The 23876-nt window shown below is 41.7% G+C and overlaps 1 protein-coding gene across 2 annotated transcripts in view; it reads left to right on the top strand.

Annotated features, from left to right (window-relative positions):
• Positions 1-6405: 6405 nt before the first annotated feature.
• C6 (complement C6) overlaps positions 6406-23876 on the top strand; it is a 61107-nt gene continuing 43636 nt past the window's right edge. Inside the window, exons 1-5 of one of the 2 annotated variants that reach the window (XM_045847848.1) lie at positions 6406-6581; positions 11773-11934; positions 13369-13525; positions 14791-14935; positions 21783-21924. In XM_045847848.1, the coding sequence (XP_045703804.1) occupies positions 11792-11934; positions 13369-13525; positions 14791-14935; positions 21783-21924 (587 nt within the window). In that variant the 5' untranslated portion in view covers positions 6406-6581; positions 11773-11791. The remainder of the gene's footprint in view (positions 6582-11772; positions 11935-13368; positions 13526-14790; positions 14936-21782; positions 21925-23876) is intronic. The other variant, XM_045847847.1, reaches the window with a different exon arrangement.

Below are 23876 nucleotides of genomic sequence, written 5' to 3'. Positions count from 1 at the left end.
GAACCAGGATGGGGACTCTCACCAGGCACCGAATTTTCCAGCACCTTGATCTTGGACTTTCTAGCCTCCCGGACTGAGGACTGAATTTCTGATGTCGATAAGCCACGCAGTTTATGGTACATTTGTTTCAGCAGCCAGAGTGGAATGAGGTAGAAAATTACCTCGGTCACCGTGGTCAACATGCATGGGACAACCAGAGGCCAAGAAGTGCAGTAGGAAGTTGACTCAAGAGTTAAGACAAGACCTGTTTGACCTCAGTCAGCTTTTGTTGTTGTTGTTGCCTTTTATCAGAAGGGCCTGAATTAAAATCTAATCCAGGTTCCTCTGTACTCCTCAAAGGGGCAGAAACATGCAGAGGTTTGACTTGTTTTACCTCAAACTAGATTTCTATGACACAGCTGTTTATACTCAATCCATTTTAGATTAGGAGCATAAGGAAGGTGCATTTTCTTTTCATCCCAAAGAATCACCAAAGGGTTTATGCAATTTAATATCATTATTATGCCTTACTTAACAGTTCAGCAAATGTCTAAATAAAAACAATTCTTGAAGCGCTTTGCTGCAGGAAAGATTATTGTCTCTTATGCCAAGTGAGTGAAAACCTATGTGGTAGAATTTTTAGCTAAGAGCATGCATGTAAAGGCATAATGTAAAATTCGGCAATTTTCTTACAACTTCATCATTATAGACACCTTCATTCAATCAGCATTTATTCAACCTCTATGTTAATTCATTCTAAAGATGAATATTATTTAGGTCCTGTCATTAGGAACTTTGATATATTAAATGGAGTAAGAAATAGTAGGTAATAATATAACATACCAATAAACATAATATCTGGCAATTTCAGGTGAGTTCCATGTAAGAGGTAAAAGCTATATGAGCTTAAAGGATGGAGGAATCATACAGTATCTGATCTTAAGAGTGAAAGTATCTGTAAGATACAGGAAAATTTAAGAAGAAAATACATTTTCCTAGAAGAGCAGATACAAAATGCACTGACATTTCAGAACTTAAAATTAGGGGTAAAAAACACATTGGCAGGAGAAACATAGCCCGTTTGGAGAAAAAGCGAGTTGTCACTTTTGGCTGGATGATGAATTATGCAAAAGGGAGGGGAGAAAATAAATGTTAAAAAGTTACATAGGATCTAATTGTTCAGAGTTTCGCATACCAGGTATCTGAAGTCTCATCCCAGTTGGATGGTGTGTTGGAGAGATCATGTTGAGATTTGGAGTAGAGTTGTGCCCCTGAGAGGCGAGCTCTAGGAGACATGATCTGGCTGAATAGTTTAGGAGGAATGGTAGGACCAGTGACGTCATGATGTCCTCTTCACCTTCTGAGTTCTTTGGGGGCTGGGCGTGGAGCTGTAGCCGCAGACAGGATAAAGAGGTGGGACAGGTGGGAAGTACACAGACAACAGACCCTTCAGAGATAAGAGCTACAAGCCTCAGCGTCTAGAATGGAGGAAGTGTGGGAGAGAGGTTGCCACCCCTGTGATCTATTGTTCTATCTGGATACTATTAGCAAACATTAGAATGTGGAGGTTTCGTGGACGAGGAAGCAATCAACACAAATGTGATGGATAAATTCACCGAGGTAGATAAAATATCTGATGAGAGAAAAGAGGCTGAGAATAGTCTTCCAGATAGGAATGGGAAGAGAATCTTCGTGGTGGGAAGAGAAATTTCCTCAGAGGCGTCTGTGTCCAAGAAGCCAATAGCAGATAGAGGCAAGGTCACTCCATTAGGCAGTCCAGAGGTCGCTGGTGGTCATTGAGAGAATAGTTCCTGTAGGCTGGTTGTATTTATAGTCCAGATAGCAAAGAGCGAAGTTAATGAGGAATCGATGGTAATAAATCAAATGCAGCCAATTTAGACTATTCTAACAATTTTTGTAGTTAAAAAAGAGAGAGAGAAAGAGCATGGTAGCCTGAGGTTCAGCGAAAACTTCTGTTTCCTCCATTTGAGAGTTTTGATCTATGAATCACCACGTGAAATAATTCAATTTGCCATTTCACTTTATCCACACCCACATTGACTGACCACGTGCACACGAAAGAACTTGTGAAATAGATAGGGTCATTAGCCTTGGCTCTAATGAGAAATTATAGTATTTTTGCTGTAATGATCAGATGGCATGTGAATACTTTGCCTATGAAAAAGCCTTCAGGTAATCAGCAGCTTCCGCTGTTCATTATCTCATGTTTGGGCTTATTTTCTTGGCAGAAAATACCATTTGGCTGTAAATCTATCACCATTAGCAGAGGAAGAAAGATTTTTGAACAAAATGCTATTCTCCTTCTGGGAAAATTGTAATTGTCCCATCCTAGCTTTCCGTGTTCCAGCTCTGATTTCCTCCCGTACCCTTCTGTTCCTTGACAACTGAAAGCTTTTCATGCGGGTCCCTCTACATGCAAGCTCACTAGCAACTCTCTGCATTATGAAAACAGAGAACATTTTGCATGAAAATTGTATCCCATGTCCTCAACCAATACCTCAGAAGGCCTGCAATTGCTGAAATAGCTCAGCTGGAGAACTTCATAGTATTCTCTGTTTCTCACGCATCCAACACATCCAAATATTGCTTAGAGAACACTCATATTCTTGCACAATTGCACACAAGCATTTGATTCAAGCATTTGTATTCTCTGTTTCTCACGCACCACGCATCCAAATATTGCTTAGAGAACACTCATATTCTTGCACAGTTGCACGCAAGCATTTGATTTCCAGTTCTGGAACAATCACCATCCATCAGTCTCGAGGAACACTACTTCTGTCTCCTGGAACTGGACACTGTGATTATATGGATCAGACTAGACACCTCAGTTTTCCCTGCAAAGGGCCAGGTAGTAAATATTTTTGGCTTTGCAGGCCAGACTGTCTCTGTTGCCAGCTACTCAACTCTACTGCTGTAGTACGAAAGCAACCACGGACAATGATGATGTATACGTTTATTTACAAAATGAGTAGCTGGCTATAGAGTTTGCCAGTCCCTCCTCTAGAAAAGGACCCTGAGTGGGTACATTATTGAATCGTCCGTAAAGACCCATGATTGGGAGCCCAAACATACATTATTGAAGAGTGCTAGATTCTCAGCAGACGCCAGGTCCGTTCTAGTATTTGGATCACAGACGTTTGCACTCCATCCGAGGAGTCCCTCCACAGCACCTTCAGCTCTCCCACCTGGGTTTTTCCTGTGGCCACCTGTGTGCCACGGCACACGACTTTCTCACTTCTCTGTCCCCGTAGCCCGTGCTGCTTAACAATCCCACTTAGGCTCATCTGATTGGCCCCTAACTTTCATCTCTCTAACTTATGACTTCTGGAATTTGTCTTTAGCTCTGAACACCATGACCTATGAAAAATGTGTTTAATTTTAGGGTTTCAAAGAACCAACAACAACAAAAAAAGAAGTGTATACATTTAAATGATGTAGTTTCTTTCTAGTCACCAACTATTTTCTCTCCTATTTGTCATCTCACGTACTCGAGGTGAATCTGCTACACCAGCCCCAAGGGGTCTTCAACACACCACTCTGCTGTCCTCATTAGCCTGGAATTCCATCTTGAAAGTCCCAGTTTAGTGTAGGAGAAAGAAAACAGACTATAAATCAGATACCTATATTCTGGGTGTGACGTGCTCCAGTCTGGGGCACGTAACTACCATGCATGTTAAAGCATGTTGCAGGGCCATGCATGTTAAAGCATGTTGCAGGGAGTAGTGCTTCCCACCTGTCCTTCAGAGAAGACCTGCTGAGATCATCATTCCCTTCCACATGGTGAAAATTTAAGTTTTCTGGGGAATAGATTTTTTGCTGTTTCCCATATTGAGAATATAATTAAGATTTAAAAATGTTTTTACTATTTTGAACAAAATATGAAAAACATTTATTTTATGAGGAGGAAACAGTTTCAATGTAGTAAAGCTACTTACTGAATATTGCTGAATCAAAAGTAAAATATATGCTCCTGTGTTCTCAATCCTTATCATTTTCTTAAAAAAAAAGATTTTATTTACTTTTAGAGGGAGAGCAAGGGAGGGAGAAAGAGAGGAAGAGAAATGTCATGTGTGCTAGAGATACATCAGTTGGTTGCCTCTCACACACCCCCAACTGGGGACCTGGCCTGCAACCCAGGCATGTGCTCTGCCTGGGAATCGAACCTGAGACCTTTTAGTTGGCAGGCCAGTGCTCAGTCCACTGAGCCACACCAGCCAGGGTTCATTTTATTTTTTTCTATTGAACTACTTTGTTCTACTTTGACTTAGCGTAATGTCCATATTAGTCCATCACAAGCTATATTGTGAGTCTTTTATAAAAGCAGAATCATCATTAGATGTTAAAAAAAACACTTGACCATTGTTATTTAAATCTTTTCAAATTAAATATCCTATTGCATTTTGCTTGTATATGGAAATAATTTTTTCTATAATAAACTTGTATCCAGCAATCTTACTAATTTTATTTATTAATTCTAATATATGTCTGTAGATTCTTTCGGATTTTCTACATACACAATCATCTATAAGTAATACCATGTTATTTACTTTCTTTTCAATGTTATGCTTTTTGTGTCTTTTCTTTCCTTATTGCACTGGACAGGAACTCCAGTACAGTACTGAATAAAAACAGGGATAGCAGGCATTCTTATCCCTCTTCTGATCTTAGGAGGTAAAGGTTCAGTATTTTCCCACTAACTATGATGTTAGTCTCCAGTTTTTTGTAGAACCTCTTTGTCAGATTAAGAAAGGTATCTTCTATTTCTAATTTGAGGAAAGTTGTTTTCAGGAATAAGTGTTGAATTTTAATAAATGCTTTTCTGCATCTATTAATTGATAAATGTGGGGGAGTTTGTTTTATTTATTTTATTCCACCTTATACCATATATAAAACACAGCGTAACAGCAGAGGATTAAAGACTACCTTATAAAATATAAAACTATAGTTCCTTAAACAAAATAATTTCATAAACAAAAGAAAAATGACCCAAAGTGAAAACTATCAGGGGAAAATAAACATATTAGATTACATTAAAGTTAAGATTTTTCTCTTCAATCAAAGACACCACAGATAAAATTAACACACAGGAGAGAGAAGAAACCTGCAAAACCCGAATTTACAAGCATTAGTATCTGGGATGTGCGGGGCATACCTGACAGTCAGGCAGCAAAAGTAAGTAAAGAAATACAATAGAAAAACAATCAGAAAATATGAGTTCTTCAATTACAGATAGAAAATTGGAGTGTCTGACAAGAACGAAGGGTGCTAGAGTTCACGAGTGATCACAGCCAAGCTATTTAAACAACCGTGAGATGCCACGTGGCATAGATCCCGTGTAACAGCAGGGGGCTGGCTGACACCAACTGCTGGTTAAGAACTCACGGCTGAGGAGCCCTCACGGGTGCTGGCGAGAGCATAAAGGTGTATAGTTTTTCTAAAGAGCAAGCCGGAAATCTGCAGACATTTCTCCCAGGCTCACAAGGGAAGCGTGCACTGCATGTCCGTCTGCAGGGAGCTGCAGGCAAGGGAAGGGCCCGCTGAGGGAGTGGAGAGTGAGCCGTGGCTCACGCACTGGGTGTCTGGGCTCTGGTAGATTCACGTCCAGTGGGGCTCAGAAGCATACTGCTCCATCAGGAGAGTGAGAAATCACATACAACTGTTAGCAAAGTGCCATTTCTGGAATTGCAAAAAAAAAAAATACATGGAGAATGAGACTATATTTTTGAAGGATACACATATATCTAAATAATGATATATAAGGTCAAACATGAAATACATTAATACATGCAACTAATCTGGGAAAGAAATGAGGTAAGATCTTGTGGGTAAATAGCAATATAAAATAAAAAGGAACATTTTGCACAGGTCAGGGATGATATGGTTCTATAAACTGTGGAATGTGATTGATTCTATACATTTAAATCTTTAAAAAAGTGTGCAATGGCATTTACAAATTATATATGTATGTTTATGTGTGTACTTACACAGAGGCAAATATACATGATAAGAACAGAAGAATTTATTCCAAATATTAATAGTGGTTTTGTCTGGTAATTAAAAATGATTTTAGTTTTTCTCCTTATACTTTTTCATGTTTTCTAAATCTCCCTCAATGAATATTCTATAATCAGAAAAAAATAAGAATCTACATGTTTTAATTAAATAAACATTCCTACAGGGGAAGGAGAAGGCAATTTTAAGCAACTTAGTCTAAAGAGATTTTTTCCCCCAATCGAGTCAGAGTTCTTTTCTCTGCAGTAGTCGTGCTGACTTCGAGAGCCCTCAAATGGGGCAGTGGCTGGAAAGTCAAGTCCCTGGGAATATCTCACTCTTAGGAGTTTGTTGATACCGACCAATCGAAGCAATCATTTACAAAGTCCAGGGTTTCCACAGAATGTTTGTACAACACACTCCAGGAGTGGCAGGTCTCTGTGATGTGACGGCATTGCCTGGTGCTAGTAAGCCGCAGGGGCAAAGGGTGGCCTGGATTACCATTTAAACCCTTTTTATGGTGAGCGCCTATAGTTTCCCCAGGCACTCAGGGATTCGCTCCTGGGCCACCACAAACTGTTGTAAAGGTGAGTGACAAAATGCTCTCATTTGTAATCTTAATCTTTCTGAATTGTAGATTGTGTTTCTAACAAGTTTATCCTTTCACATGTAAAACACAGTAACTTGGATTATCGCCATTTCTTTTTAAAATGAGCTGTAACTGCTTTGCTTAAATTTCAAAAGACCCAAAGTTCCTGTTTCTTCCATAAATTTTCTTCCATAGAACTAACTACCTTGTTGTTCAAAAGTTTAGCAAACACACCCTTAGCTAAAAGTTTAGTTCTGTGCTGGGGGGCTCCTCCGTCTAGTTTAACAATGGGAAATCATTTCTTGAGCTGCTGGGGCAGACACAGAAGAAGAAGTTAAGAAATAGAAGATTCGGGGAGTTCACAAGGAGATGGAAAGGGAGAACCTGTATTTGAGAGCAGATGAGGTCATCCCGCAAACCTGCTGGGGAAGACTCGCTGAGCCGCCCTGCAGACAGATCGGTCAAGGGAGGGTCAGAGGTCAAAATCAGACAGACTTCACTCTCCACTAACTTTCTCTAAATGCTCACAAAGCCACTTCCAGTGATTCAGTGGGATCGCTGAGTTTTATGGTTCCAGAGGGGGTCACAGTGAGGAGAAGCTGCAGAAGGGCTGCCCTGCTCCCTGGTCCTGCAGTGGAAGGTTTCTTCACCGTCGTCTTTTGTTCCACGTTCATATGAAAACCGTGTGGCAATGCAGAAAGTGTCCTCACATAATTTTAGATATCTCCCGCAGGCCTAGAGATGTTAAAAATGAACAAATAAGGAACCATTTGATATTATATGCCGGGACACGAATACAAGAACTTAGTGAAGTAATTATATTTATTGGAATGAAAATTATCTTGTTCGCATAAAATAATTTCTCCTCCTAACAATAAAATGTTATAAAAGGAGGTGCTACCAGGTCGCTCTTTTGTGAGCATCCCCTCAGATGAGAGGCCTTGACGTACCATCCTAATTTAGGGCAGTTTCTCAATTGCCTTGGAGCAGCTGTAGCCAAAGAGGGGACCAGAGTATTGATTCCGGGTTCTGTGCTTTCAGCTTGTGATGGTGACTGAAGTAAAATCCACTGTCCTTTTCAAGCTTTGGGGAGTTGAAATAGCATCTGCTGAGAACCCAGAATGGGTTGCCTCTTCTAATTCAGCCTTTCCCAATCACTTACAAGCTGAATACACATCAGATACTGTAAGAATTTGTTTTCACTACAATAGAGAGAATTATTCGGGAAGATACCCGTTTCTTCAAAATCTAGTAAGAAAAAAAACAAATAAATAACAGCAACAATAGCCAAACACTCTGTTTAGATTTCCTTACCGAAGCTGTCTTGTATAAGAAGACCCCAGTTTGGGGTGGGGGGGATGGGACGGTGGTCTGTTTAGCAATTAAACAGGGAAACTTCACATTGTTTAAAAACTTTAGCTCCCACCTGCCTGGCATAGCTCAGTGGATTGAGCGCCGGCTGCGAACCAAAGCATAGCAGGTTTGATTCCCAGTCAGGGCGCATGCCTGGGTCGCAGGCCACGGCCCCCAGCAACCGCACATTGATGTTTCTCTCTCTCTCTCTCTCTTTCTCCCTCCCTTCCCTCTCTAAAAATAAATAAATAAAATCTTAAAAAAAAACCCTTCAGCTCCCAAGGGCTATAATTGCATAAATAATATAATATTTAAATTAAAAAAAACAATATTTAAATGTAAATGAATAGAAAAAGTTTTGGAAGTATATAATCAAAGTGGTAACAGTGGTTACTCCTGGGAAAAAGAAAGTAGAAATTATGAATAATAAAGAAGTCATATATAATATTTTCATTTGTATGAGAAAATGTATTCATCCATTACTTGTCTAATTTGTAATTTCTTAAGAAATTACCCTATAAACTACGCCCCCCCCTGGAAAAAAAGAAAAGAAAAGAAAAACAAACAACCCAGTCTGAACTTGGTTCTGATGTTTAGGCCTCCTGCCCTTCCCTTCTGTCTGATCACAACCTAAACTCGGTCTAAACCTCTGGTCCTAATCTCCCATGGTGCCCTGCTGCGGAGGGAAACCAGGCAAGTTCCTCACCAGGAAACAAAGTCAGCAGGCAAGTGCCGTGCTCAGTTTAGTGACGGAAATAGCTTTGGACTGTGGCAGCTTGTCTGTGAGCTGGAGAAAAAAAGCTTGGAGAAAACATGGGAAGTATCTTCCGTGTCTGTCCACTCCCCTCCCCCTCCCACCCCCGACGATGACAGTGGATTCTATTTCTCTGTATCTCACTCGATGCCCAGCGGCGCACAGTGGGCACTCAAAGGGGTGCGCATTCCACTTTAAACTGAAGGACACATTTAGCCATACGTCAATGAGTTTGGTGGCTTTTATCCCAGCATTCTTCTCTGAGCTTGTAGGCAAGTTCAAAAAGTGTACTGATTTATTTATTAGGAATGCTCTAATTTTTTAACATATTGGAGAAACAATTTTTATATCTGATCTCAAGCATCTGCCTTAAACAAAAATGTATAAAATGATGAGCCCTCCTTTTTTAACTCAAGTCCCTTTTCATCACAACTAAGAAGTGTAAAACAGCCACATTAAAACGTAATCAGAAGCTCACTCTTTGAGGCACTGGAAGGAGTCATATATTTCAGTAAGGCAATTTGGCAGTATCTATCAAAATTTTAAATGTATACATTGTTTGAGCCATTTTGCTTCCAGGAATATACCTGTTTACCCCATGGAGGCACCACAGAATGACGCTAAGATACATTACAAAGATGTCTGTTGCAATGTGTGTATAAACTAAATGTTCACAATTAAGATAATGGTTAAATCTAATATAATACACCCATATGGAATAAAATTATATAGCCATTAAAAGGAACTAAGTAGAAATGCCTATGTTATTACGAGAATGTCTTCAAAGTGTTTTATGGAATGCAAAAAGCAAAGTGCAGAGAAGTACATATCATATATTCTGTTTGGGGGGAATATAAATAATATACATATGACTAAGTAAATTACAAGTATTAAAAATTAATCTGGATCTCAAGAGTTCTAGTTTTTTATTTTAATCAACTATCACAAGGTAGAGATTAACCAGATTTTCACTCTTGCTAAAACAGTGAATGAAGGACAATTGAACAGAAAAGCACATTTCTAAAGTCTATAAAATATCCTTACTCTGGCAGAAATAAACAGAAGTTTCTGTTAGTATGGACTCAAATTTCACTCTTCAGATTTCATTAAAACCCATTTGTAAGCTGTTTCTTCTACTGAGTCAATTTAACAATATTTATTATTATATACTATGCTTGCCCTCATTCTTCTACATCCTAAAATGAATAAAACAGGCACACACAAAAAAAAGATTAACCTCCATGGTGTTTACATTCTACTGAAGAAGAAAGGGAAGAGGAAATATTCATTTAAACTTCAATAATAATTTGTACATAGGAGGGGATATATAAAAGGGAAAAATAAAGCAGTGAAGGGAAACATGAAACACTGGTGGGAAATTGCAATTTCCAATCAGATGGTCAGGGATCTGATTTTATTTGTAAGATGAAAAGTAACTGAAACCATATGTCTAAATCATTTTGAGTATTCGATATCAAAACATAGTTTTGATCTTCACGTGATCTTTGCTGTAATTGAAAGACCCCTTAATTTTGGAAAATGCACAACCAATAGCTGCAATTAAATTTGCAACACGCTTAAGTGTTATTATTAATTTTAAAAACTAATAGTGGGTGATGATTCTATGCTAAGAATTGTTTTAAGCACTTTACATGAATTTTCTTACTGAATTCTACCAGAAGTCTTATGACAAAGGTAAAAGTAGTGTTCCTGTTTTCCAGATAATGAAACTGAGGTAGAGACATTAGGCAAAAGGGATTTTACTTCTTTACATGAAAGTTACTATGTTAATTAGAGCAGTAGTTTCTCCATGCATTTAAACATGTGGCATGTTTTCTTAGATATATAAAGGTCCAAATGGCAATATTGTGGGGCAGAGATGGCTTTGCAATTCTCTTGATTGTTGACATGTGCACAAAGGCAGGAAAACTGTGTTAACTTGATAATCAGTTACTGAATTCCTTTCAGTAACTCCCGACCCTCAAGTGGCCACAGCATACCAGTGGGAACTACTGGTTGAATTTTCTCTGGTGTTCCTCCACCTCTGGGAAAGCCTCTTGTGGTCTGCCTGCCTGGTAGAGCTCCAAGCATGGGGAGCTGCTCCAGTAACACAGGAACTAGTGTCACTACAAATTCAATGAAGGGACGCGTCTCATCTAAGAACGAGGGGTCATGGGCTCTCACTTGCCTTGCAGCCGCAGTATCAATGCACCTCCGTAAGCCTCAGTTTCATCACCCGTAGAATGAGGGAGTTTAACCTGCAGATTTCAAAGATCTATTCCAGCCCCAGCTGCTATGACTCTGAAGGTGGAGGTAAATTGGACAGTGAACTCTCTCTTTTTAAAATTTCTTGGCTGTTTTTTCCTTTTTTGTTGACTTTATTGGGGTGACATTGGTTAAAAAATTATATAGGTTTAAGGTGCACAATTCCATAATACGTCATCTGTATATTGCAGTGTGTGTCTAGCACCCCAAGTCAAGTCTCCTTCCATCGCCATTTACCCCCCTTTTCCCTCTTCTACCGCCCCCCACCCCCTTTCCCTCGGGTAATCACCATACTGTTGTCTGTGTCTGTGAGTTTTTTGTTTTCTTTCTTTTCTTTTTTTTTGCTTTAACAGGTTTCCAGGATGCCAGGAAACTGAATAAAGCTTCTAGGAGAATGGTCCTAACTCATTTCCCAGGCCCAGAAAAGTATGAAGAACTGAAATGTACTTGAGGGAGCTGCCCACACAAAATGAACAGTTGTTTTGAAAAAAAGTATAAGGTTATATAAGAGTTCCCATTTTGGAATGCAATAGGTTTCAAATACCTACTCTGTACTTTGCCTTGTAGCCTATCACTAACAGTTCAGAGAAATTTACTTGTACTGGGGGTTGTAGCCACAGGGATCCACACCCTAAAATTCTTTAGAAATAGGGCTTGTACTGATGAACGTGTAAGTTGGTAACTGTTCACTTGCCTCCAGGAAGGCAGGGAGATGCTGATGTTTTCTGAGATAATGTGTGCATCCCTAACTGAGAGTGATTTGTAAAGCTTTACGCCAATACGTCTTTGATGCATTTTATGTATCATTCCTTCTCAGGGCCCAGAGGCTCTCGAACATGGCCAGACACTCCATCCTGTATTCCATCCTGCTGAGTGCTCTGATTGACAACGGCCAAGCCTGTTACTGTGACCATTACGTATGGAGTGAGTGGTCCAGCTGCTCAAAAACCTGCAACGCTGGAACCCAGACCAGACACAGGTGGGTGGGAGCTACGTGACTCTTCCCACGTGCCCTGGCAACCTCAAAGAGGAGTGCGATATCAAAAGTACCGCCCTAAGCAATGGGGAAAAACAGTGTGTCTCAAAATAAGTACTCCCAAATCTGGATGGAGTTTGAGGTCTTTTCCACGTAAGGTTGAATGAAAGTCTCTTTTTGTTCTCTCCATAAAATTGAGGCCTTTCTAAGACATTTAGCTAAGAATCTGTGCGATATTTTCTGTCGACTATTTACTTAGCATCACCACTCCAGCTTTTTAGTCCATCAGCACATAACCCTCCTTGCCACCAGTGAGCGAGTTAATTATAGAGAATTTGCTACTCGTTACCGAGTCCAACAGGAGGACCTCAACTGGGTGGCACCGCCAGCTATTATCTTGATTGTTGGCCTGTGCGCAAAGGCAGGAAAACTGTGTCGACTTGATAATATGCAATAATTCAGTCTTTTCTCCAATTCAGGCTACTTGTCCCCAGCAGTTTTTAAGAATCTGCTGAGTGTTTGTGTTCCACAGAGACGCTCCCATGACTTGCGGGAGAAAGGCATGTATTTAATGTGGTTTAGCTATTACAGCAGATCTATTAGAGATCTCTTTTTTAGAGAGGTCTATTTTAGAAAACCATTTTCGCACATGTCGTGTGAGTCTCATTGAAATAACCTATTGACTCCTCCAGTAAACCATCCACTAAGTGTGCAAAGCCAGATTGGTTCATAACAGTCTTCTACTGAAGAGTCCCTCAGTAGCTCTCTTACGCCCTACCAACTAAAGTGCAACAGTGAATCCAGTTCCTTCCAACCGTGCACCTCACCAGCCCACCTGCCTCCACAGACCGGTTGTGCTGCCCACCTGTCACCTCTGCACATGCCACTCCCTCCGCGTGCCCTTCCCCTTGTTGCCTGGATAATTCACCTCAATTTTTCAAGAAGTATCTCTCGTGTCCCTTTCCCTCAGAGTCTTTGGCCCCACTCCACTCTGACTCCAACCATTGCGCTATCACGTTGTGCCGTCGCCGTTTAAGCTATTGGCAGGGACTTTCTCCTCTCCCTTCTTCCCTGTCCAGCCTCTTCCAGGAATTCCATCAGGGCCCGCTGCACAGAGTGTGAGCCCACACTGAGAAGGGCTTCATGCTCGGCTTACTGCTCTACCGTCACTGCCTCGAAATTCTTCATTTTTGAGGCAGAGCCGCCCCCTTCCCCATTTGCATGTTGCACTGGGCCCCATACATTCGATACCTGCTCCTGAATTCCCTGGAGAGGTGAGACCTGCACAGTGCCAACCCCACTGATTTTTCATGAAAACCTGCTTTCCTTTTATTCATTGTTATTAATGGTTGTTTTGTAGTTAATGTAGTTTTTCCTACTGGGCTGGAGCCACAGTGAATGTACTCGTTCTGAGCAGATTTTCCCTCACTGTTACAGAAGTGCAGTAAGAAATGATTACTTTGTGAAGAACAGCTGTGGCCAGCTTTGCACCTTCCATGAGAGCAGAGAATGTAACGTGCAAGCTTGTCCTATCAACTGCCTCCTGGGAGATTACGGACCATGGTCAGGCTGTGACCCTTGTGTTGAGAAACAGGTAGGTGACCCGTGCACATACTCAGGAAATCTGAATCACCATAAAGGCTCAGACTCCTTGAAAGACTCAATCATAGAAAGGCTGAATTTCTTCAATTTCTGAAAATAAGCTTTCCCACCTTCCACTGGGGGGAAATTTCATCCAGTAATTTTTTGGAGGGACAGAAGGTTCCATTTTACATGTTGCACTGTGGTAGGACCATCAAAAGGAAATCCTGCCCCCAGAAGTTGTATCGTAACTGCTCAGGTCTGTGCCACTGAGAACCCAGGAAGCAAAAGCAGGTGCTAGAAGGTGGGGATTTCAGCCCAAGATTTAAAGTCAGACAGAAATTTGGGACATTAATGAAAAGCCTGCCTCTTTGCCCTTACTCTTGTTTCCGCATCCCCCACTCCCCCCCCCCCCCCGTCCATGGGAAAGTCCCTCAGTTTGTTTATTGTTCCCAGCTGCAATGTTTACCCACCAGTGAGGACCTTGACCGTGTGAACCCCAGTTAGGGCAGGTGCTGAGCAATCGCACGTTTGGGGGAGAAAAAGAAACTCATTTGTGGGGCACCCACCCTCTGAGCTGAACTGTTGCAGGCCCTTTACACATATGACCTTATTCGAACTTGACATCACCTGTGGTTCTTTACTCGTTTTACAGGTGAGGAAGTCATGGCTCATTAGGAGTTAAGTGGTTTGCTCAAGAATACACCACTATTGGATGTACAAGCTATATTCTGAACCAAATATTTCTGACATCAGTCAGAACTCTTTAATCCTGTCCTGTTTCTATTCTTCCCTGACTCTCTGTTCTACTCCCCACTTAAAATCTTTTAAAGTGTAGAGAATGTGTCAACCTTGGTTTCCACGCTGACTTGCTTCTGCAAAAGAACCCCAAATCCGTTCACATTTATCCCTCACGTCATACTGTCTTTGAGATACAGAAGGGCTGTTATTATTATTACCCGGGAGAATCTGCACTCAGGAGACACTCAGTCAATACCTGTGCATTAGATTTCAATTTAATTTAGAATCAAATGATTTTAGAGTTGGGAGTCTTAGAAATCCTTTTGCTCCACCTCCTCATTGTAGGGAAACTGGGGACCAGAGAGGGATGACTTCCTTAAGGACACACAAGAATGGAATCAGAAAAATCATTAGATCATAGAGGAAACACCACTGCAGTCAAAATCACGACCGTGAGCGAGAAGCCCAGTTTTCTTAGCTACATTTCAGCTTTCACCCTGCCACAGAGTTACTCATTGCTCTCTCCTTTTCTCTCAGTTCAAGGTTAGATCTATGCTGCGCCCCAGTCAGTTTGGAGGGCAACCGTGCACTGAGCCCCTGGTGAATTTCCAACGATGCATTCCATCCAAACTCTGCAAAATCGAAGACATGGACTGCAAGAATAAATTCCGTTGTGACAGCGGTAATGTACTCTTGGAAAACATTCAGCCTCCACCAAAAATGACTTGGCTCCCATAAAGTTATTCCAATGGGCTCCAGTAAAAGCTAGAAAAATCCCACCCTATTTTAAGCATGGTGAGATGGAGGTGTTATACCACTGATTACCAAGCCATTTATGTGTGAAATTAGAGCTTTCAAACTATAACCACCTTGACCTCTTACCTGATTCATTTGCTCACCAAGTACCCAGGTTTCTACACTGTTACAAAGCAGGAAAAGAGAAAGGAGGAGGCAGGTATTTTTAAAAGTCAGCTGTTAATAAGTACAAATCTGTCATCAGGATGAGCAATTGCAAAACAGCAACAGATTAAAAAGGTTTTTTTATACTTTATTAAGCTAAGAATGTTGATATCAAGGTATTGTGTCAGGGGCGTGATTAGACATGATGTGACCAGTGTTCTGGGGTGCTCCGTTGAGTGGTTTTAAAGGAGGAGACTGAAGATGACTTAAACAATGGCAACGTTCCCTTTGAGGCCAATATCCATCCAGATTTATAAATTCAGTTAATCTTCAGTAGATTATAATCAAATCTTGAATATACTCTTTAATTAATGTATTTTCTTGCTAATTAATAGCTCTTCAACGCCCATCATTTTGTTTTTTTAAGTATATTTTATTGATTATGCTATTACAGTTGTCTCATTTTCCCCCTGCACTCCCTTCCACCCTGCACACCCTCTCCCACCCACATTCCCTCCTTTAGTTTATGTCCATGTGTCATACTTACAAGTTCTTGGCTTCTACAGTTCCCATGCTATTCTTACGCTCCCCCTGTCTATTTTCTACCTACCATCTATGCTACTTATTCTCTGTACCTTTTCCCCCTCTTGCTCCTCCCACTCCCCTGTTGATAACCCTCCATGTGTTCTCCATTTCTCTGGTTCTGTTCCTGTTCTAGCTGTTTGCTTAGTTTGTTTTTGTTTTTGTTTTAGGTATGGTTGCTAATTGTTGCGAGTTTGCTGTCATTTAATGGTACATGTTTTTTATCTTTTTTTCTCAGATAAGTCCCTTTAACATTTCATATAATAAGGGCTTGGTGATGATGAACTCCTTTTACTTGACCTTATCTGAGAAGCACTTTATCTGCCCTTCCATTCTAAATGAAAGCTTGGCTGGATAGAGCAATCTTGGATGTAGGTCCTTCCTTTTCATGACTTGGAATACTTCTTGCCAGCCTCTTCTTGCCTGCAAGGTCTCTTTTGAGAAATCAGCTGACAGTCTGATGGGCACTCTTTTGTAGGTAACTCTTTCCTTTTGTCTTGCTGCTTTTAAGATTGTCTCCTTATCTTTAATCTTGGCTAATGCAATTATGATGTGCCTTGGTGTGTTCCTCCTTGGGTCCAACTTCTCTGGGGCTCTCTGAGCTTCCTGAACTTCCTGGAAGTCTATTTCCTTTGCCAGATTGGGGGAGTTCTCCCTTTATTATTTGTTCAAATAACTTTTCCACTTGTTGCTCTTCCTCTTCTCCTTCTGATACCCCTATAATTTGGATGTTGGAATATTTCAAGATGTCCTGGATGTTCCTAAGCCTCTCCTCACTTTTTTTGAATTCTTATTTCTTCATTCTTTTCTGATTGGATGTTTCTTTCTTCCTTCTGTTCCACTCCATTGATTTGAGTCCCAGTTTCCTTCCCATCACTACTGGTTCCCTGTACATTTTCCTTTATTTCACTTAGTGTAGCCTTCATTTTTTCATCTAATTTGCAACCAAATTCAACCAATTCTGTGAGCATCCTGATCAACAGTGCTTTGAACTGTGCATCTGATAGGTTGGCTATCTCTTCATTGCTTCGTTGTATTTTTTTCTGGAGCTTTGGTCAGTTCTTCCATTTGGGCCTTTTTTTTTGTCTCGATGCACCTGTTACATAGTGAGGGGAGGAGCCTTATGTGTTCACCAGGGTGGAGCAACCCATGTTGCTGGGTTGTGACACTGTATGTGGGGGTGGGGTCTGAGAAGGAACAATGGTGCTTGCTCTGCTCTGTCGTATTTCAGTCACTTCCCTTGCTTCCCACAAGCAAACTGGGCCTTTCTGGTGCTCATTCCCAGGTGGATGGGTTTGTGTACATTCTAGGACACTGTGGGTCTCTCCAATGAACTCTCCTGTGAGGCTGGGAGTTTCTCCCAGAACATCAACCCCCACAGGTGTTTTCAATTGACGTTTTGAGGCTTTATTTCCCCGTGCTGGGACCCTGGGTTGTGTGGTCTGTCTGGATCCCCAGTTTCACCTGGTTTATCTGCTTGTGAACATGGGACCAGACATGCGACATCCCTCTATGATCCTCTGCCTTGCTGGGTCTGTCCACTGCCACCTTGTGCACCCAGGTCCACCAGCCACCCTACCTCGACCCCTTTCTGTCCCGGCTGCCCGACTCTGCCCCTCCCATCGGTCTGGATGAATGTGTCCACTTTCACTCCTTGGTTGTTGGACTTCCATACAGTTCAATTTTCTGTCAGTACTGCTTGTATTTTTTTGTTGTTGTTTTTAAATTGTTGCTGTCCTTATTTTGGTTGTGCGAGGAGGCACAGTGTGTCTACCTATGCCTCCATCTTGGCCGGAAGTCAACGCTCATCATTTTCAATAGTCTAGATCAGATTCCTGAAAACATTTTCGGTGAAGGCCCAGCAGGTAAATATTTCAGGCTTTGTGGGTCCAAAGTCTATGTTGCAGCTACCCTGCTGTGGCATCTTCGCATCAAAGCCTCCATAGACTGTGCTATGGACTAACGAGCATGGCTGTCTTCCAGTCAAGTTGCGTTTATGAAAACAGACAGCAGGTCAGTTCTAGACCATGGGCCATAGTTCACGGACCTCTTATCTAAGTAGGCCATTCAAAGTTAAATTTAGAGTTCAGATGAATACAGTTTACATCATTTCCACGTACTCTGGAATACACTGGAAAGTAAAGAATTTATAACTACATAGTGGATTTCCAATTCCATAGAAAACGGACCCCAGACCTTAAATATAGAGGTTTTTCTCCTTTTTCTCCTGGCTTCCCACCTTCAGCTTTGCCAGTCTTCTCTAATTGTCAGACAGAAATGCAGGTGTCAGAGCTTTCCCTCTGTGCCCTGCTCCCCCAAATGTGGAATTAGAGGGTGGGACAGAGGGTAATAGAATTCATGCCCATATGAACAAGATCATGTGAAACACTGAAGAGAGAGGGGCTAGAAGAAAAATCTTCATGGCAGTGGCTGAGGACTATACAGACCCAAACATTATACCCAAAATATTAAGATAAAGACTTTGAACTGAAGTACAATTATTTGAAGCTTGAAGGAAAGTTTTTAGAACAAATTAGCAAGAAAAACTTGTTTATTTAATAAATGATAGGTTCTATAATTTTTTTTAAAAAAAGCTTTGTTTAGGCCCAAATATTCACAAGTTTAAGAAGGCTTTAAATACATCCATAGGCCACCAATTCATAATGAGCAATTTCAGGAAAGTTAGTGGTGTACAGACCACTAACCACTAGTTCATCAGCACTATGTGCACAGCCATTGGTAAAACAAAACTAAACTAAACCATTGAAATGAGTCTGCAGTGGTTAGCGAGCAGCTGCTAGCCTGAGTCTCCAGAGAACCCCTGCCCTGTTGTCCAGGTTCCTTCCCCAGGAACCCCCAGATCTTCCCGTGATTCAGCCATTCATTGGTTAATCCCTGGCACAGACTTCGGTGGCAACCACTCTGATTGGGTTGTGCCATGATCTATTGGTTGTTAAATATTCTACTACTATGCCCTCCTAAAACCACCACTAAAACCACTCTCAAAGGGAATAAAAGGTTGGATGGACCATAATTTGTCTGACTCAGGGTGATATTTAGCCTTTAATTATCAAAGAACTGTCTATCCTAAAGAGTTCCCTCTTCCCTTCCCTCCCTCACAGTTTCTGTTCAGAGTCTTCCAAGAGTTCCCCAAAACTAAGTATATTTGTTTAATGAATCTTCGAGAATTACCCATGAGGCTAGCCTTCATACACTGTGCCAACTCCTCTCTCCCACGTTTAAGCATGGAAGGGTAGAGAATCTGCAGCTGGTTATGAAAATAAATATGTCATTGCAGTAACAAAAATCAGTTCAAGTATAATCAACAAAACAAACAAGCGAGCAAAATAGAGCCAGAGACATGGAAATAAAGAACAAACTGACAGTAACCAGAAGGGAGGGGGAGGAGGATGACAGGGGAAGAGGGGAAGGCTCAAGTCAAGGAACTTGTATAAAGGACCCAGGGACAAAGACAGCGGGGCCAGGGGGAGGATTGAACGTGAGGGATGGGTAGAGCAGGGGAAACTAATGGGGGAAAATGGTGACAACTATAATTGAACAACAATAAAAATTAAAAACAATAAAAATAAACATGTTTATACAACTTAAAAAAATCAGTTCAAGCAGATAGCAAAAACATGTACAATTTCTAAATGATTACATGGCTCCAAGTGTAAGGGTGCATGTACATTATGTGCACATGCTGGCTAATGGACGACTTCTGCAGTCCCGCACTATCCAAACTGCCCTTCACCTTTCCCCCGCTTCTCTGGTATGGGGTGTACATGTGGCTTACAGTCCCGCTCCCTTGGTGCTTCCTGCTCCATTGAGTTTCGTGGCCTGGGACCACCCTTAGCTGTGTCGCATCAGGCCAGTGTCACACATGCCAGTCACCCCTAAACAACACTCGGGAGAGGTTCTTTTGCTTTCATCCTACCTGTGCTAGTGGGTCTTCTCCAATACACCTAGAGGTACAGGTAGAGAGAGTTTCTGTGTTTTCACAGAGCTGGTACCCTGCTCGGGAAGCTAGATTAATGAGAACGGTATCCTGCATGTGTTTCCCTACCTGCTTGATAAAATAGGAATTATTTTAGTGTAACCATATAAAAAATTAGCTTTTGGCCCTGGCTGGCGTAGCTCAGAGGATTGAGCGTGGGCTGGGAACCAAAGTGTCCCAGGTTCGATTCCCAGCCAGGGTACATTCCTGGGTTGCAGGCCATGACCCCCAGCAACCGCACATTAATGTTTCTCTCTCTTTCTCTCTCTCTCTCTCTCTCTCTCCCCCCCCTTCCCTCTCTAAAAATAAATAAATAAAATCTTTAAAAAAAATTAGCTTTTGCCCAAATTTGTAAGTGCCGGATTCAAAACATGGAGAAATGTAATATCTGGGGATTTTTCTTTAGTGAAAGCATCTCTATTTCAAACTAAATGACCTATTCTCTTCTGCCCTGTAAACAAACAAACAAACAAATAAAAACCTAAAAATGTGCTCTTATAAAGTAGAGCATCTTTCAGGTTATATGCTGGGATTAATAGAAACTCTATTCTTTCTACATTTTCAGTCTTGGATGATTCTGGGGTGCATAACCATAATTCTTTATAATGTTAGTCCAGGTACAATACAAGGTTTTGAATAATCGAGTGACTTAATTACTTCAATTACACCCTACCTTCTTAGCAAAAATTATTAGCCAAAGGAATTAAAACTAAGTGCTTTCTGGGGAACTCTCCAGTAATTAAAAAAAATATATTCAACAGAGTACCCAGTTTCTCCAAGCTTTCCATTGAGTGGAAATGGTCTCACATAGCTATAGGGAGGTGCTGATCACAACCTAAAATAGTTAACCAGATGACCCTGAGTGAAACACTTCATTGTCATAGGTGAGACCTACATAAAACGGTAGGACACCAGCAGCACCCCTGATTACAGGCAGGAGAGCGAGGGCAGCAGAGGGGCTGTCATTCCATGTTCATCAGGCATTTCCATGTCTGTAACATACAGTTACTGATTCCAATGACCCTTCTGGCATTCAGTAAGTTTAAACGGGAAAGGAATCACCTAAGTGCATGACGTTTGTCCGATTCCCTATACCCACCAACTTAACCTGCCAACGAATACTGTATCACAGAGGCATTTAACTTGTCCAAAAAATAATTAGACATAGTAAACTACAGGTAGTAAAACGATTCTATGCAGTCCTTATACATAGTGGCTGCATAATAAAAATGGGGTAATTATGTATGGTAAAATAGTTACGTATCACAAAATACATGGATAATAAGCTCGCAGTTTTATTTTGAAGAATGTGCACATCTGTGTAAACCACCCCCAATCAAGATGTAGAAAATATCCACAAACCTGAAGAACTCCCTGTTTTCTTATTCCCAGTTGATCCCTCCGCTTACTCTTGAACGTCATGTAAAGCAGTCACGTGGCATGGCTCTTACGTGTCTGGCTTTCTCCACATAAAACATTAGAGATTCAGCCATATTACCATACATACTAGTGTGCGTGTGGGTGTGTGTAAAAATTTTAAGATTTTAAAAAACATAACAGTGACCTTGAGTCTGCTCTACTGGCTCAGAACAACATTCTGAACGTACTGTTCATTTTTTCCTCCAGCGCGTGATTTCTGCAGAAAGCTTACTGTAATGGGAATGGGATTCTAAACTTAATTCTCTTATGTAAGACAATCAGCCCCCTGGTGACTAAATAATCATTCCGTTTTCCATATGTTCCTAAATCTTTATCAAAAAATAACAAAACCTTACGTGGGTACTAGACTTACTGGGCATTCACTTCGTAAATTATATAAATATCTGACCACTGTGCTGTGCTCCTGAAAGTAGTATAATATTGAATGTTACCTATAATGGAGTAATTAAAAAAATTTTTTTAATGTAAAGCATGAATTTGGATGAGTCAGTTAAAAAAATGAAAACTTTTAACTTTCCCTTGAAATGTAAAGCACTCATATTTCAAATTAATAAATACTGTCTTAAATGATCATTTGTCATCAGTGCTGTTGTTTGCTTTTCTCAACCAGGCCGCTGCATTGCCAGCAAATTAGAATGCAATGGAGAAAATGACTGTGGAGACAATTCCGATGAAAGGGATTGTGGGAGGAAAAAAACAGTATGCTCGCGGAAATTTGAACCCATCCCTAATGTGTACAGGATGGGCACTGGGTATGTAACATCTTTTTGTTATTTGGGGGGAATAACAGCATCTCAGAGCCAATGATGGGGAAGCAGCAAGGGAGCAATGAGACACAGTGCTCCCCCATTAACCCCCTACCGCTCTTCCCAGCCCCGTCTCCGGCACTTGGCTGCCGTGCTCAGGCAGTGTGTGGCCATGGCCCCTGTTCCTAGGCAAAAAAATTATTTAGCCTTTTCACAGTTCTTTTGTACCAGGCAATGTTATGGGCCCTTCATACTTGTTGCTGGTTTCAATCCTCACACGTCCTTTCTGACAGCTGTAGAGCAGATCAGGGTCAACTGGTGAGGGGGCGGCCACGCTGGGAGGTACCAGGATGGGTTCTGCAGCTGGGTCTCGAGTGGGTGAGGAACCGCTCAGAAATGCCAGGAGCCAGTGGAGAACAGGGGCATCTGAAAAGTATGCCTAAGACTGTATCAAAAGTCCAAAGGCTAGAGGAGCAAACCTGAATTAGCATGAAACGGTGCGAGTCAAGGGTGGGAGTCAAGCCCTGGGTCCGTAATGGGAGACCAGGCCCGAGGAAAGGGTTTAGGCAAACGTAGAAAAAAGAGATGATACAAAAAATGGTCTGAAAAAGTTTAGAGGGTTAGAGGTGAAATGGACACGGCGAACACATCCAAAACTTTTTCTCACGTAAACTATGTGATGCGTGAGGAGGTCAGAACAATTTAAAAGGCCGAAGGTCAGGCCCGCATGACTATCTGGTTCTTGTTCAATTCACAAGCTGTGCCTCCGGAAGCTTCAATAATCTGCCCAAGTCTGCCAATTAGTACATGGTGGAAACGAGATTCAAATCCAGACTTCAAAATCCAGGTCATTGCCACCCTTTCATGCTAATTCAGAACCAGAACCACAATGCAGGCAGACTGGGAGAAATCTCAGGAGACCATGCAGCACAATCTTTGACTAGTCCTCAGAGATTCCAGTGCTCCCATTTCAGAAATTCTAACATCGCTACTTTAAGTCGTGAGAGCATTGGAGGTTCAGCAAGGGATTCCACATTTATTATACTGAGCTAGTGGCTTAGAAAACTTGAGAAAATGTGAGAGCAATCAGTGGAAACAGAAGAACTGAGCCTGAGTAGGAAGCATGAGAAAAATCAGTGAAGATAATCTCCTGGATGCTCCCAGTCCCATGCTAAAGAACTCTCCCTTTGATTTCTGACCAAAGGCAAACAGTTTGCGATAGGCTTTTATTACTCTGTATAGCACTTGTTTTTTAAACTCTCCACTTAGGCTGCCAGGCTCTCATAACATGAAGCCTTGAGGCAGCAAAGACAAACAGCAGCCACTGCGAACACACCCTCCTTTGACGGGAATGCAAACTGGCAGCTCTGGGGCCGGGGAAGCAGTGAGAGGGAACAGCCATTAGCTTGCAAGGACGGGGAGCCGGGTTCTAACCCCACTTCTGCATGAACTCACCACATCCTAACCAAGTCACTGAATATCTCTGGGCTGCAGTTCCTCCCTGGTATGCTGGTTGCTTACAAACTTATCTGAGGTTATGCCCTAAGAATTCCTCATTAGAGCTGATGTCAAGGAGAGCGTTTCAACGGCGACTTCTTATCAATGTGCAGAAATGGTTTCCGTGTTCTCCTTTCCCTGGAAGGAAACCTCAGCCAGGACCCCGACCTGAGAGTCGTGTTTTCTAGCGTTCTGACTGATGAGGGCTGACATGACGCACTCACCTCCTGCTCAGCTGGTCTAGACTCTGGAGCTCCAGACGCGGAGGACCACATGCTGTGTGTACTTCCACGGGAGGACTGTGTGGCCCTCCGCCAAGCGCAGCTGTGGTCCCAAGGATTCTCAGAAATGAGCGAAACCTGCTGGCTTGGAACAGCCAGTTCTTCCCTCGCTTCCCCAAGAACTGAGTTTTGAGAGCTACTTACTGGAATCTCTCTAATCTGCTCAAGACCTGAGTTTTG

This window comes from Phyllostomus hastatus, unplaced genomic scaffold (genome assembly GCF_019186645.2).
Source record: "Phyllostomus hastatus isolate PE091 unplaced genomic scaffold, TTU_PhHast_1.1 phas_contig_58, whole genome shotgun sequence".
NCBI classification, from domain to species: domain Eukaryota; kingdom Metazoa; phylum Chordata; class Mammalia; order Chiroptera; family Phyllostomidae; genus Phyllostomus; species Phyllostomus hastatus.
Note: the sequence above shows the minus strand (reverse complement) of the source record. Positions and strands in the feature narration are given on the sequence as shown.